The 17,023-nt window shown below is 39.9% G+C and overlaps 2 protein-coding genes across 12 annotated transcripts in view; one reads left to right on the top strand and one right to left on the bottom strand.

Annotated features, from left to right (window-relative positions):
• HDAC9 (histone deacetylase 9) overlaps positions 1-4,088 on the top strand; it is a 347,135-nt gene extending 343,047 nt beyond the window's left edge. For 4 of the 7 annotated variants that reach the window (XM_039332526.1, XM_039332546.1, XM_039332501.1 and 1 more), the window contains one exon: positions 1,611-4,088. In XM_039332526.1, the coding sequence (XP_039188460.1) occupies positions 1,611-1,840 (230 nt within the window). In that variant the 3' untranslated portion in view covers positions 1,841-4,088. The remainder of the gene's footprint in view (positions 1-1,610) is intronic. The other 3 variants (XM_039332536.1, XM_039332510.1, XM_039332595.1) reach the window with 2 other exon arrangements.
• The window catches only part of TWIST1 (twist family bHLH transcription factor 1), a 170,857-nt gene that overhangs the window by 95,923 nt on the left and 57,911 nt on the right, over positions 1-17,023 (bottom strand). The gene's annotated exons all lie outside the window — the stretch shown is intronic.

Raw genomic sequence — 17,023 nt, 5'->3', positions numbered from 1 at the left:
AAGCAAAAACTGGTGGGATCATAAAATAGAGAAAGTCATAGAAAATGATAAAATTAAACTGCTCTGGGACTTCAGAATTCAAACAGACAAGCACCTGCAACATAACACCCCAGACTTAACAATTGTCGATAAGAAAGACAAAAAAGTCTGGATAGTGGACACGGCAGTGCCTGGAGACAGCAGAACAGACGAGAAAGAACTGGAGAAGATAACAAAATACAAAGGCCTACAAATAGACTGTGGCAAAAGCAAGCAAGGGTAGTACCAATAGTAATAGGCTCCTTGGGTTCAATCCCAAAGCAACTGGAGCACCACTTGAACACCATTGGCATTGACAAATTCGCTATCAGTTGCAAAAGGTGGCCTTACTAGGAACTGCTTCCATCCTGCGACGATACCTGTAATACCATCAAACATCCACATCTTCCTATCCCAGGTCCTGGGTAAGGACTTGATAGGTAGACAAATTGCCAAATCCAGTCTGAACATCTGGCTGACTGTGCGATGATCCAATAATAATAATAATAATAATAAAGTTGGAAGTGACCTTGGAGGTCATCTAGTCCAACCCCCTGCTCAGGCAGGAAAGCCTATACCATTTCAGACAAATGGCTGTCCAGTCTCTTCTTAAAAACTTCCAGTGTTGGAGCATTCACCGCTTCTGGAGGCAGGTTGTTCCACTGGTTAATTGTTCTAACTGTCAGGAAGTTTTTCCTTAGTTCTAGGTTGCTTCTCTCCTTGATTAGTTTCCTTTAGTCAGTACAATTATGTTTTTTATTCCACTAATATTGAATGTGTACATATGTGCACACAGCTAATATTTAACCTATTAATGCCTTTTTTATCCTACAACTAATTTCACTGATGAAAATATCTTAAACCATCAAAAATGAAGTGAACATGTATGCATTTGTATACATGCAATTTTGTTGAAATTTTTGGAAATCAGTGTAGGATTACAGATCTTCTAATCCTGATGAAAAAATTTTTTAAATTTTTTAACAAAAGCTTTCGTTTCGTTTACTAACTGTTTTTCAGGTGATTTCTAATAAAGGCAGTATGGACAATCAGATTATTTATTATTATTAGATATCTACTTCATGGTAGTAGTCTGCTAAACAAATTCAGAATTGGAGTGCAAAAGTTTTAGGCAGGCAAGTTGCCAACAAAATCTTAAGAGCAAAGCAGTGCAACTGTTTTAAATTCCTTGCATTTTATCTGATTTTGAAGAAGGTATTCCATTGTTTAACTGAATAAATTGAATCCATAAATATTTCTTTTGAGCAGAGAAGGGGGCTTGCACCTTTCTCCCCATTTAACAATTTGATTTTGCTGACACAAAGCATGTGCATTTCTAAACTTAACATTATAAAATATTCTGACAATTTTAATATAAACAGGAACCTTTTGCAGTGATTGCTTGGATCGAAAATGTTTTTCCACTTGACATTTGTTTATACATCCAAGGAAAGAAACTTTATTTATGGCTAGCTGAAGAACACAAATAAACATGGGGGAGAGCTGAAAAATCAGCTTTGATTATGCATGAAAATCTACAATGTCATTGTGTACTCTGGTTCCATATTCTGATTGCCTGTTTATTTTTCTAGAGCTGCTGGCGAGCCTATGGAAGAAGAGTCAGCCTTGTGAAGTGCCAAGTCCTCCCCTGACATTTCCTGTGTGTGACATCATTGTGTATTCCCCCCCCCCCAAAAAAAGCACCCTTAGACATGTCTTGTCTGCTGCTTGGGTGGCAGAGATCAGTTGGAACATAAACATTGGGCACAGAGTTCTGAACAGCAGCCTCACTTGTTCGTGGGAGAGACTTAAAAGAGCCTAAGACTCCTTCACTGTAACCACTAGAATTTTAACAGTAGAGTAAACCAGACTTGGAAGGAAAGGCAGAATCTTGTGCCGAATTTTATATGCTCTCTGATCCACTCTCCAAATTCAGTGGTAGAATAGAAACGTTAAAGTCATTCTGCATTTTTGTCTATGATTGTCTATGAAAATCGAAACAGCCTGTGAAGCCGCTAGGGAAAAAACTAGGCAGAATCACAAATCTCCCTCCTGCTTCTGACGTGTTAAAATAATTTTACAGGGACTTTTCCTCTCTCTGATTAGGTGAAATGGTTCATATGATTAATTGGATATAATGAAATTACGAATTGTTCTTCTGTAATGCCACTCTAAAGGTACTAGACCAATTTCATGAGAGAAGCACTAATTTCCAAAGGGAAACTGGGTAGCAAAGGAGGCCCAATCCGCTCTTTTTCAGCTATCCCAAATGCAAGTATGTTAAATGGGTCTCTTTAGCTTTCTGTTATTGATGGTGATTGTGTTTGTATTTCTGTTGTTAATGATAATTAGAAGCCCGTGAACAAAATTTGCTTGGCAAGGAGAGACTGATGTTTTGTCTTTGGCAAAATGTTGCACAGATTACAGATGGTATTAGCAAAATGTATAATTGATTGTAAATTGATTTAAACTGATTTCAAAACTGATTCAGCTTTCAGAAATCAACAGTTTTTCCCTATCTGACTTAATCTTGTTTCAGACCAATCCTGTGCTACACTTTTAAGAGAGATAAGCAAAAGGGACCTTCCTGAGGTTTGCTGGAAAATCTAGTACTTTTGCAGATTATTTTTTCTTTTGGAGTTGGCATGTCAGTTGTTCTCTTCCACTGAATCCCATTGAAGCTTGGAACTCGGTAGCAAGTTTCCAAGAGGTATCTCCTGTTATTTATTTTCTTCTCTGATGAATAGCAAGATTATGCCACAAGTCCATGTGGATTCATGAGTATTACTGAAGAGCTGTGCCTTTTGCTGATAATGCTAAAACTCTTACACGTGTTGCCTTATTGTCACAGAAAAGGAAAGGATCTGTAGTGTTCTTTGGGGGTTTGCAAATAGTGATAGAAAAGTTATCTCACTAAAATCTTTCTCTCAGACATACATAAATGCATACATATACATAGACATACACATGTGTATATAGAAATCTATACATACCAGAAAATTATGCATTATTTTCTGTTCACCATTATATTTTACACTATCTGATACCTGACATTCCTTTGATCGACAAGCAAAATATTCTTTTATACATTTTCCAAGCTCGAAGAAGATATTAAAGCCATAAGTGAACACTGTCATGCTTTTTATTCAAAAATCTGAAAGAGACTTTAATTAAAACAAGATTCCGGGAAAGCCAGAATATGAAAGTTATAAAACAGTGTGGTTTCAATTATAGCAGATGCAAACCTGTAAATCAAAGATGAAAGATTTCACTCAAATAGAATTATATAATTTTCTTTTGTTATACAGATGGATTTCCCCCCCCCAATGTGTTTTAGTTTGTTTACAATTAATATTTTAATGTGAACAACTTTTTACTATTCATATGGAAATTGTCTGTTATAATTTGGAAATTTGAATAATGTTTCAAGTAGGAAGCTGTGGGAGAAATTCACTAGATTAATTATCAAATTATATTTTGTTATGGAAGTGATACATAAGATAGACACCTACTATTAATTATTGAAAAGATAATTTATCACTCATTTCCTGTTTTCATGATTAATAATGTTCTGAAGACATTAAACTGTCCAAGTGTGAATACTGAATTTTGTCCTTTGATGAAAATAAGATTACATATGTGGAAAATGTGCCTATCTAATAGTTAACCCATTAATTATGCTTCATGAAAAAAATAAGTAACTGCATTTGAAGTTGTTTATTATGTCACTTTTATGATTTTTCATATCATATTTTAAATGGGAGTACTAGAAATGACCAACTTTCTAATATTAACATTGTGTTTCAATTTGAACACTGTGTAAAAATTAACAAATAGAAGAATGAGCAATCAAGATTTGGTTGATTTCTTTCTGAATTTATAATGAGAAAAAAAACCTATCACATTTAAACTGAATATAGATAGTTTCCAAATCTGAACCTGAAAGTTTGCACAGCATTATTTGGAATTATGCCCTATTAAGCTCAGTAGATATTTCTTTTGAACAAACATGCATGGTTTCTGATTCAAAATTAAATTTATCTTTTAATTTATTGAAAGATTTATTGATACAACTTTATTTTCTGATGTAAACACAGCAATACCAAACTGATAGTTTCAATCATCTATCAAGAAGAATGGATAGTTTTGTGAATAACTACATATAGATGATACAATAGCTGATAATGTATTTCAACTAATTTTACATGCTCTCTTTTCATTTCATAGAGCCTTATAGTAACTATATCATCTTATAGTAACTAAAGAATTTCTTGGTGAACCATATATTAATTAAAATGGGAACAAAAAAGACTCACAAAAAACGTGTTTCTTTTTTGCCAATTAAACTCTCTTAATAAATTTAGTACCTTTAAAGTTTGAGAAAGGGATAAATCATTAAGAGAGAGAGTCTCTCCCTCTCTCCCTCTGTGTGTGTCTCTGGGTGTGTTTATGCCTCTATGTGTGTGTGTGTGTGTGTGTGTGTGTGTGTGAGAGAGAGAGAGAGAGAGAGAGAGAGAGAGAGAGAGAGAGAGAGAGAGAGAGAGAGAGAGAGAGAGAGAGATTCCAAGTTAATGCATTTGGCACAGACAAACATTACAATGACAATAATTGCCATAACATATTGTATGGATTTCCTTTGAGCAGAATGGAGATCCAAAATCCCCAAAATGATGGGGAAATGGCTTAATTTATTTTTAATTAGACCATTTAATTATAGTTGGTAAAACTATTCTCCATATATTTAATTATTTTCTCCATTTGTCATCTTAAAAAAATTGTTTAATCATAATTGCTGGATAAGTTAAATGGCACATCCCAAGCTTTTGAAGATCCCATACAATAGTGGCCATGCAAAGTTGGGGACACTAAGTACATCCATATGTTTTTCATTATTTTTCCCATAAATCGTGCAAGAATTAAAATGTTAAGAACTCTAAATTACAAATAAAATTAATCTGCCGGTAAATATAAAATTTGAATACTAATTGGGGGAGCTTACAATAGAATTATGACAGAGAAAAAAGATCAACACCCCCCACTATTATTATTTGTCCTTCATATCTTTGTATTATGTGCAAGACCTGTGGGGTAGAGGCTACATGTGGAAAAGAAATTATAATTTCACATATTTATCACAAATCTAGAAAAAATATTCAACACTAGGAAGGAAATACTAGTCTAGGAGAAGAGACATTTAACAGAAAATGGTTTGCTACAGTAGTTTAGCCCTATAATCATTCAGTTTCAAAAATAATTTATCATTGTGACCCTGAGGCATGTTTAGAGCTCCTAAAGGAACTAAGTCAAACCACTTCCACTGTGCTCTGCCTACTATATGACATTCTTATCACTTCACGGGTACCAATTCATTGACACATTCAGATAATGTAATATAATGAAGAGAATTAAGTAAGTCTTTGTTCTTTGTTCATGTGCACACAGAAATGAAATATAATCACATCTCAGGAAAGAAAGGAAAACTTATGCAGTAATCAGATAAAAGGGGCGTTGTCTTACCTGAACGCCCTTTCTCAGCATGATGATGTAGAATCCACTGGTGGGTAATCTCAGCCTTCCTGCTCAGATGAGACTAAGTCAGAACTTTAGCCATGCCTCCCTCTGGGTGTGTCTTCCCAGTTATTGATGAGGTGAAGCATCCGTGACAAAGTCCGACACAATGGCTCCAATTATTATGACACCTGCCTAGACTGCCGTGAAGGGAGGGTGTGGATTCTATATCATCATGCTGAGAAAAGGTGTTCAGGTAAGCATGATGAATGTAGAATCCATTGGTGGGACATACCAAAGCTGCTCATGTCCCTACGGGGGAGGAAGAGTCTAAGCTTGTGTCCCCTGAGAAGAAACTACTTGTTGTAGAACCCTCCTACCAAACGAGGCATCCGCCGCTGCAAACCTATCAATCATGTAATGTTTTACAAATGAGGAAGGGGAGGACCAAGTCGCTGCCCTACAGATCTCCTCAACAGATGCCTGAGTAGACCAGGGTGCTGACACAGCCGCACTGCGTGTAGAATGAGCAGTGATGTGTGTAGAAACTGGGAGAGACTGAGAGAGATAGGCTCGAGCAATGCATGCTCTGATCCATCTACCAATGGTCAAAGAGGAGACCTTCTGACCCATGGAAGAGGGCTGGAAAGACATGAGCAAGGTCTCCGACTTGCAAAAAACCAAGGTCTGCTTAACATAATGGCGCAGAGCCCGGCGCACATCTAATTTATGCCACTGTCTCTCCAGATGATGTGATGGGTTAGGACAAAAAACTGGAAGAACCACATCCTGGAATCTATGGAACCAGGTATTGACTTTTGGGATAAAAGAAGGGTCCAATCGAAGGACCACACTATCCTCGAAAAAGGTACACAAGTCATTCCTGTCTGAGAGTGCGGCCAATTCCGAAATCCATCTAGCCGATGTGATAGCTACTAAGAAGGCCATTTTTAGAGAAAGAAAATGAAGTGAACAAGACCTGATGGGCTCGAACGGTGGAGAAGTCAGAGCTTGCAGCACCCTAGATAAGTCCCACGAGGGATAATGATGCACCGCAGGTGGTCTAGCATTAATCGCCCCTTTTAGAAAAGCACTAACTGCTGGGTGTTGTGATAATGGAACCAGGTTGTCGCAGGTAAGGACCGTTGATAGGGTCTGCGGATGGTGCTAGGTGATAATCCCTTATTCATAACTTCCAAAAGATATTCCAAGATTTAGGAATGGTGACTGATAACGGACTGAGATGCTGCTTAGTGCACCACGTGCAAAAGTTCTTCCACATGGCGTCATAAATCCTATTAGTCGAGGGGCGCCTTGAGGCTTGGATCATTGAGATCACCCCAGATGAATAGGATTGCCTAGCTAAACTCTCCCACTCAAGTGAAAGGCGGCCAACTGGAGCCACTGCGGATCTGGATGTTGAAGATTCCCTTGACTGAGAGCAACTCGGTCTGGGGGAATCCTCCACCATGGCGAGATCGACAGATCCACAAGGTCGGCAAACCATGGATGGCTTGGCCAATGTGGAGCAACTAAGATTATCTCCGCCCATTCCTGAATCAGTTTGCGGATGGTTGCCTGTATCAACGGAAGGGGAGGGAAAGCGTAAATCAGTCCCCCTGGCCACTCGCACCGTCTGTTCCCTCTGCCCCCCCCCCATGCCGGGAACCTGGTGAAGAACCTGGGGAATTGGGAGTTTATCGGGGAGGCAAAAAGATCTAGTTGTGGATGACCAAATCTAATCAAGATTTCCCTGAACAGTGCCGGGTCCAGACGCCACTCCGAGTGGTCGACCGTGACCCTGCTCAGGGAATCTGCTTGTCGATTTGCCTCGCCTGATATGTGTTCCGCTCTGATGGAAGCCAGATTGGACTCTGCCTACAGACCCAGATCCAGAGTCTCCAGCATGAGCGACCATGATCGGGTCCCTCTCTGCTTGTTGACATGAGCCTTGGCTGCCACATTGTCTGTCAGAATCAGGATGTGTTGTCCCACCACTAGGGAGGAAAACTGACAGAGTGCCAAATGTATGGCTCTGAGTTCGAGCCAATTTATGTTGTGAGTTAAATCTGAACAGGACCACTGACCCTGCGCTAAGTGAGTCTGGAGATGGGCACCCCAACTGAACAGACTGGCATCTGTGGTCAAGGTGAGCCTGTGAGGCTCTTTGAAGATGGTCCTCTTGGTCATTGCGGATGAAGCCCACCACAGAAGAGATAACAGGATGTGGTGTGGAACCCTCACCCTCCTTGTGGATGAACTAATGTTGCTTTTCTGGAAGGGGAGGAGAAACCACAGTAGGTTTCTGGAGTGAAGTCTGGCCCATGGAACAATTCCCATGCAAGAGATCATCTTTCCCAGCAGTTGAGACAGCTGGAGCAGAGGAACTACCTTCTCTCTCCGAACCTGGTGGACAAGCGTCCGGATGCTGATCTGGTGCTCCTGTGAAAGATAAACTTTGCAAAGATGCGAATCTATTATTGCGCCTAGATGAAGGAGGCAATTTGTAGGAATTGTGTGGCTTTTCTTGAAGTTCACGGAAAAACCGTGATCCTGAAGAGTATTGATCATGATTTCCAGGTCTGACTGAGCCGACCGGAAAGAACTGGATTGGACAAGTATATAATCCAGATAACATTGTACGCGCACCGGGATCATCCTGAGGTGAGCTGCCAATACTGCCAAAATTTTTGTGAAAACCCTTGGGACTGAAGAGAGACCAAAGGGAAGAGCCCTGTACTGGTAATGCCGGTGCGCGTAACAAAACCGAAGGAATCTGCAGTGTTCTGGGAGGATCAGGATGTGCAAGTACGCCTCTGTCAGATCTATGGAGGAAAGGAAATCCCCTTTCCTGATGCTGGCCAGAATGGACTTTAGGGTCTGCATCTTGAACCTCCTGTAGGTTAAGAAATAATTCAGACCCTTTAAGTCCAGTATTGCCCTCCATTCCCCCGAGGCTTTGGGTACCATGAACAGAATGGAGTAAAATCCCTCTCCTCTCTGTTCTGGAGGCACTGGCTCTATGGCCCTTATTTCTATCAAATGGGAGATGGCCATGGCTACCAATTCTGCCTTGGTTGTTTTTCTTGAGACGGGACACTGTATGAAATGGTCTGGAGGATTTGAGAAGAACTCTAGAGCGAGACCGTGTCTTATGGTCTCTCTTACCCAAGAGTCGGTGGTGGTAACCTCCCAAATGTCGCTGAACAGCGACAAGCGACCGCCTATGAGTTCTCCTTGGCATCACTTGGTCCGTCTGTAAGGATGGCCCCCAGAGCCTCGGAAGGGGTGTTTGGACTGGTATTGGCCCTTGGCTCCAGTGTTCTGGTGGTCATGTTGGCGATCCTATCTAGGGGGAAAGGATCGAGGACTGCCCAGCCCGAAAGGGCTGCCTCCACTCTCAGGTACCACCTGAGCGGAAAGTCTGTCTACAAAAGTCCTGTTGAGGCCGTCTATCCGACTTCTTGGAGGAGTGTGCCAGAATCTTACACTTGTTTTTGCCCTCTATGAGGTACGGTTCAAGGACCGGACTGAATAAATGAGTACCACTGTAAATGGCTGTTGACAGATGCCACTTAGATTTCAAGTCGGTCTGCCACTGTTTCAGCCATAGCAGTCTGCGAGACACAACTGTGGCTGCAACAGATCTGGTGGAGTACCTGGCAGAGTGAAGAGATGCGTCTGCCATATATTCAGACGCTGCCACTAACTTTCCCAATATCTGGTATGCGCGCACCTGATCAGGAGGGATGAGCGCCTGGAGTTTGCAGAGCCACATGATGGATGCCCTTGCGAAAAAGGAAGATGAAATCGCCGCCTTAATCGCCCATGCCGAGGCCTGGTGAGCTCGATGGAGGGAGAACTCGAACCTCTTGTCCTCCGCCTTCAGGGCCTCAGCCATATCCCCTGGAATCATGGATGTGGAAAATAATGAAGTTAGTGGAGTGTCCACAGTAGGCACTTCCAAAAGGAAAGAAAATGAAGAAGAAACATTGAAAAGTTTCTTTTCTGTGCTATTGGGAGAAGGTAAGGCGGCCAGAGAAGACCACTGTTTCTCCACCGTAGTGCGAAAGACATTCGGACAAGGAATTTGTTTCTCCTCCACTACTTGTTCTGAAAACAAGGGATTAGACTCTTGATTAGTGGAGGTGGAAGGTTTAGCTTGCTGTTCCGAAGTGAGATTGGCCGTAGTACAGGCCTTCATGAGTAGTGACCTGAAAAGGGAAGGATCAAATAGACCAGAAGTAGGCACTTGTTCTGGTACCACCTCATCCTCTGACATGGGCATGTCAGCTACCTCCAGGTCCACAGCCCCCTCCTCACCTAATTGAGAGGATGTCTTGGAGATGCCAGAGCTGGGAACCGGAGCACGACCTGTTTGAGAAAGAGGCATGGATGGAGGAGGTGGTATTTGCGGTGGTTGTTGACCCATAGAGGATGCCATAAATTGTGTAAATGCATGGTGCATAAATGCCTGGAACTGATCTAACCATATATCCTGTTGGTCTATAGAACAAACATCAGCTGCAGTGGGAGTATACGTTGCTTCAGGACCCTGTTGTGTTGTGGAAGAAGAGAAGCGAGGGGGACCAACCTGTTCAGTTTCCCCCTGAGAAGACCATGCCCTAGGAGCATCATGGGAAGGCATATATGGAGGCTCAAATGGGGAACATTCCAGTGGAATGGGGGGAACCACTTCAGCTTCACTGGACATGAGCCTTTGAACTTTGGAGAGTTCCCTCTCTAGTGCCTGATATCCCTTCAAGGCCTCTCGCTTGGCTGCTTTGGAGGGCTCCTTAGATGATGGGGTCTTTGTCTTGGCCTTTTTCTCCCCCTCCCCACTTCCAAATCAGATGATCTGTGCTTTCCTTGTGCAGGGGGAATATCAGAACCTTGTAATGCCTGGGACGAGGCACTGTCTGCCATTGCACTCTGGATATTCCGGGTAGGAGATGTCCAGGAATGGGGTGAAACCAAACACGCAGATCTGGTTGTCAGAGAGGGAAATCCCACGCTCTGAACAACAACAATGGCAAACAGCCAGACAGTTCACTAGAACTGCCTATCTAGGCCTTGTGGCACAGTGCCACAAACTAATTGGAACAGGTGGATTCTAATATAAATTCCCCCTCGCTGAGTTAATACAAGTAGTGAAAGAAATGAAATCTGAGCTTCAGTGAGTAGTTAGATCAAGCAATGCAAATACAAAATGGTGACAGACTCTCTGATTGGTCTGCACAGAATTGCCCTGAAATAGCGTTGAAATATGTCCCCCCGCTAGGAGCCTGTCACAGCAGGCTGAGGTGGCAAAATAAAGCAGTTGAGGAACACAAGGTCCCTACAAAATGGCATCCGCACCTGAAAAGGCATTCAAAATGGCGGCCGCGCCTGTTTTGGCTGTCCTAAAATGGCGTCTGCGCCAAACAGGTGAATAGAAAGGCTATTTGGGCCTCCTGGAAGAAAGGGCTCTAAGGGATCCCAAAATTTAGTCTAAGGCCTCTGCTCCCCCGTTTGTCATAACACTTGCGGTTGAGTCACGCAGCCTCCGTTGTGATCCGAAAAGCCGCCTGCTTCAAATGGAACCTCGTGACGCTGAAATGATTCAAGAGAGAGGCCCTCCATTCTGCCCGAGCTCCAATGGATTCCTAGGAGCCGCAAACCAGATAATCTGCTGATCTGGCGCTCCTGCTGATCAGCTGGACCGGAGCTAGAAGCCACTTCAGAGCCTCATGGCTTCAGTTCCTCAGGAGCTTTCCAGGCTCGTTGAGGCCTAAAGGGCCTGGGCAACAATCCACTGAATTTGCCAAATTGAATCCAAATTTCAAGAAAGGAATAATTTGCAGTAAATTTGACTTTTAAATGCAAAAAATACTCAATTAATGAAATCAATCTAAATAATTAACCTAGTCTAACTGAGGAGCCAGGAAAATTGCGTCCTACTGAGCTGAGACTAAGTCAATAACTGGGAAGACACACCCAGAGGGAGGCGTGGCTAAAGTTCTGACTTAGTCTCATCTGAGCAGGAAGGCTGAGATTACCCACCGGTGGATTCTACATTCATCATGCTGGAGAATTGATCCACCATCACCATCATCCACTATCACCAGAATTAGATGAATTGATTTCATAAAGGCACAATTCTATATCCAGTTAATATACACTCATCTGTTACCTTTTTAAATAAGCGCAGAAGCATATGCACATTTATATATTATAAATGCATTTCATCATTTCAAAGTAAGCATTTCTGAATACAGATTGTCTAATATTAGATAACATAATTTTAATCTGAAAACAACAGTGTAAAATTTGAATCATAAATAAAAAATACAGAAATGCAAAATACTTATAATTAAATACAAAACCAATAAATCCTTGAGGATAAGTAGGATTGTGGGGCTACATATTTAAATGCGAGGAAATTATATCAAAGTTTTGCTATAAATTTAGTGGCAGAAATCTTAACGGAATAATGTTTCATATCCAAATACATAGATAGGATTTCTTTTAACTTATCAAATTCTTTAAAATGTCAATAACACAATCTTGGCAGAATGAAATCCAAGTTTTACAAATACTGTTAACAATGGAGATCAACAAGATTTTGAAGCAGTGTGAAGTGGGATAGAAAGGATACATGAGTTTCTTTGTTACTTGATTGTTTTCATACAAGTCTGATTTGCACTTTTGAAAATTCCCATCCACCCAAAACCAAGCAAAACTAGAATAAGATGGCAGAACACAAGCAGTTCCAAATTTGTGTCAGTTCTGAAAATAAAGTTAGCACTTATTCCAGACAGTAGAAAGCAAGGTTGAAATTGAATACTGTAAAGAGCCTCCTAAAGATTTGGTTTTTATTTTAAAATAAATGTTCTTCATCTAAAATCATTCGATGTACTTTTTCCCAGCAGTTTGACTGATTTTGGAACACAGATGCCTTCATTAAAATCCTTCTGCATAACAATATCCCTCCTAGCCAATTGAAATTAAAATGTCAGGAAATCCGAATAACTGATCTTGCAAACAGAATCTGTTTAAACCATCAAACACAGAGTTTTAATGCTTTATGAGCTGTAATGGCTAAGAATCTCTAAAATGACAGAACTGGTCTTAAAAGTTGGAACTCTGTAAAATTCCAGATTTTTACTAAATTTAATGTAATAAAAACTCATCTATCACTGACCACCTTTCCACTGATTTTCATTAAGTTGCAAAGTTTTAAAAAAGATATCTTTGTTCTTGTTGCAATTCTATCTGTTTCAATACTGTTTTAAAATATAATGTCACATAACAAGAAAAATCCATATATTGTGTAAATTACAATAACACTTCTACTTGAAAGAGATCACATTCTACTTCATAATTAATTTTTCTCACTTTCAGGAATAATCTTTAAAGAATTCCCATAGAGTTGATTATTCACAAAATAGTAGAAAGATATTTCAGCCTCTATTTCTCTCCAAAGAAAGCTGTCATCTGTATTAATGGAGGTTTCTCTTCAAAGGCCACTGCTCCAGCCTTGGTTAGAGTCAACTACAGCTATGACTTTGACAGTAAAATCAGGATTCATTCAATATCTCCATACTTTATTGTCTAATTGGTTGAAATCTTTCAGTGCCAGTAGAAACATTCTGATCATATAATTTATTTATTTATTTATTTATTAATAAAATTTATATGCTGCCCAATCCCTAGGGACTCAGGGCGGCGTACAAAATTAAAACAATAAATATAACAATAAAAATGAGTGCATTCATTCATATAAGTCAAGGATCATGCAAAAGAATCAGGTTGATACTGACTGAGGACTATAAGGTTTAGGTTTCTTCCAAAATCCTAAAGATTCTGAGAATATAGGGTTGCAGTTCAAGAACATCTGGAAGATACCAGATCAGGATAGGGCGTAAGATATTGATATGAAGAAGAAGATTCATGATAAGTACCTGAATGCCCAGAAAATAATTTAAAGTGTTCATAAACTTTTTACATTAGAAGTATGTAAGGTCTGGAATTGCTTGAAGTTGCCTTCAAACAGTTTTTTTTTTTTTAAGTTCCTTTGGTCTCGTGTTTTCTATAATTATTTGGCTCTGCTCTCATTCTTGTGTGCAGTAAAAAGCCTGTTTGAAATAAGATCATTGTGTATGTGTGTGTGTATTGAAATAGAAGTTTCGGAAGTAGTATCTGAACATGCCACCCTCATTGAATCAAAGGAATTTGGCTATTAAAACATGAAGACACTAAGCACCAAAGTGCTAGAGTGCACTGAAAAAAAGAATAAGCCATAAGCATTAATATGAAAATAACGACACATGTCATCCTGAAACCACAGAACAATTCAGAGTAACTTCAAGCACCAATTCCATGCTTAACTTTGTTCATTTGCCAGTGTGTTAAGTTTTCAAGTGTATTTTTTTTCTTCATTTAAAAAAGGGGATACATCACAGATCATCTTGCACACAATACACTAAATTTGCAAATATTTGGTGAGGAAGTACAAAAATTTGTTAAAGCTAACTCCCTAATCTGGCAGTTATTACTGATTGTATGCAGTTACTCAATAGAGAACAAAAAATATTATTTCAATGACAACAAAGCATTCTACAGAACAGGAGAACTACATCATTGAGACATCTCAAATAGAACTGTGTATCCCACCTTCTAAAAAAATCTCACAAAATTTCAAAAACTTATATGAGATGTGATCAAATTTATAGAAAATCTTAGATTTCATGCACAGTACAAGATCTTGTCTGAATACATAAATTTCTCATGAGTTCTTAAGATAAGAATGGTCATAAAAATCACATCAGGTTTTGGAAGTTTATATACGTATGTACGTGTATTTGTGTGTTTACTTTCTAGAGACAACAGATAGAAACTATTAATAATTTCACAACGTTTGGAAGATTGTATTTTATTTGGGGCTAGAGAGTGGATAAGACTAAGCAGGAAGTGAAGAACACAAAGCCCAGTAAAACAAGGCTTCTGCAAGCTATGAAACTAAATTAAATGAATTGCTGGAATTTCACAATATCATTACTCTTAGATTTGATTTTTTTTTGTTCTTTGTTTTAAGAAGGAAAATAATGCCAACAGAGCAGGGAGGGAAATGTGTGGGCATTCAAATGTTGCTGGTCTTTTATTTCCATCATCCCTCACTACTTATCATGAGGAACTTCCACAACAATTACAGAGGCCATTCTTGCATAGAAAATCAACAGCAAATTAGGTTTGTTAAATTTATAATTTATTCTCATCAACCATACCACTGGTTGGCTATTATTTTATTACGCTAGATATTGCCAAATATTACATGAAGCTAAGGTTGCCATTGTGTAAACGGTAGTTAATTTTCTTTTTAATCTGTATATCATCAGCTAAGAACAAAGACCAGAGTGAAAATGCCTTTCTCTCAATTCTGCAGGTATCAGATTTATACCCAGAAACACATTTCAGTTTAGTGCAGCGGTTCTCAACCTGTGGGTCGCAACCCCTTTGGGGGTTGAACGACCCTTTCACAGGGGTCGCCTAAGACCATCGGAAAACATATATTTCCGATGGTCTTATGAACCGAGACATCGCTCCTCTATCCGTCTCCAGGCAGATGTACTTATGCGGACCAGTCACACATGTGTAGAGAGCAACTACTGTGTAGAAAGCAGACCCATTTTAGCCTCCCACTAGTTGTTCTCTCTGAGCCACCTGACTTGGTGCTCTCAGACATCATACTCTTCTTTCCATCCCTTCAGTTCCATCTCCGTTTAGCGCTGAAGTGATACCCCCTTAAATTAGACGCCCAGGCAGCTGCAGCTCCTTCCCTGAAGCCAAGATGGACGCAACCATTGGCAAGCAGGGAAAGGAAGTCGCTGAGAGCAGTTCCTCCCATGTGACATGTGCGGAAGCAAAATGGATGAGTGACTGGAGCTGCTGTCTCTTCAATCCTCGATCATGAGCAAAAAGAATCAGGTTTCGTATATGAAGCCGGCCAAACCTGCTTTTCTGAGTCATTTCAAAGAGTGAATTGGCTATCAGGAGGGGCCCACTGTGGATACCAAGGTAACAGCATCAAACTCCCCCTTCTCTTTTTCCATTCCTTTGACCCGTCCTTTCCTTAAAATTCATCCCCGAATCCTTCGTTCAGCACGAGGTGGAAAGTGGTAGCCGCCCCACCTATTCCCAACCAGGGCTGCGAGAGAGGGCTGGCAAGATTGGTGTCTGAATTTTCTGAGTCAGGACCACACCTGAAATACTGCATCCAATTTTGGTCATCACACTACAAAAAAGATGTTGAGACTTAGTTGCAGTTGGCTAGTCTAGAGAAAAGAAGGACTTGTGGGAGACATGATAGCAGTATTCCAGTATTTGATGGGCTGCCACAGAAGAGAGGGTCAATTTATTTTCCAAAGCAAGGAACATTCCATTTCCAACAACATATCTTTGTGAAACAGGGTTTTCCAGCTTGTTGGTTATCAAGTCTAAATACAGAAGTAGACTTGTTGTGGAAGATGATCTTCATTGTGCTCTTGCAAAGACTGTCCCAAGAATTTTTGATCTGCTGAGAAAGAAGCAATCTCAACCTTCTCACTGACGTTGGCTTTTTACACATACTGTCACAAGTGTAGCAGTGTAGTTTACTGTTGTTATATTAAGACTGTTACCCATGCTACACCATGCTTCAAGACAAAATTTCATTTATTTCTAATTAGAAATAAATATTTCACAATATATAATTACATATAATGCTTTAATCATGTTCAGTTTGTAACAATCAAAATACATCCTGCATATCAGATATTTACATTACGATTCATAACAGTAGCAAAATTATAGTTATGAAGTAGCAACAAAAATAATTTTATGGTTGGAGGTCACCACAACATGAGGAACTATATTAAAGGGTCGCGGCATTAGGAAGGTTGAGAACCGCTGGTTTAGTGCAACCATATCGTGCCTGTAACACTTTCTAGATACGTGACTTTTCTGTTCTCCCACCTAGACTTGTCAAAACTTCAATTAACCTGTCATAGCTTATAAAATTACCAAGTATTAGCTGCTGATCAATATTCTAGAACAGAGATTTTCAAACTTGGCCCTTTTATGACTTGTGGGATTCAATTCCCAGAATTCCTCAGGCAGCTATCCTTAAATAGTAGTCTTTAATTGGTATCCTTAAATAGTAGTCTTCAATTCCCTTCTATACCAGCCAACAATGCTTTTATATATAATACCATCCTTTTTTGTTATTGTTGTTGTGTTATGTAGTATCTATCTATCTATCTATCTATCTATCTATCTATCTATCTATCTATCTATCTCAAGAACATACATAAGAGTTTTGTCTCCTATTTTCCCCAAAACAACAAGCCTGTGAGGTAAGTTTTCCTGAGAAAGAGAGAGAGTGCACAAAGCCAACCACCTGTCTTTCCTGCCCAAGGCAGACCTAGAACTCAGTCTCCTGATTTCTAGGCCAGCACCTGAATCAGAGTGGCTATTTATG

The sequence above is a fragment of the Crotalus tigris genome, unplaced genomic scaffold, assembly GCF_016545835.1.
Source record: "Crotalus tigris isolate CLP2741 ecotype Arizona unplaced genomic scaffold, ASM1654583v1 scf7180000017624.2573661763:2888555, whole genome shotgun sequence".
NCBI classification, from domain to species: domain Eukaryota; kingdom Metazoa; phylum Chordata; class Lepidosauria; order Squamata; family Viperidae; genus Crotalus; species Crotalus tigris.
Note: the sequence above shows the minus strand (reverse complement) of the source record. Positions and strands in the feature narration are given on the sequence as shown.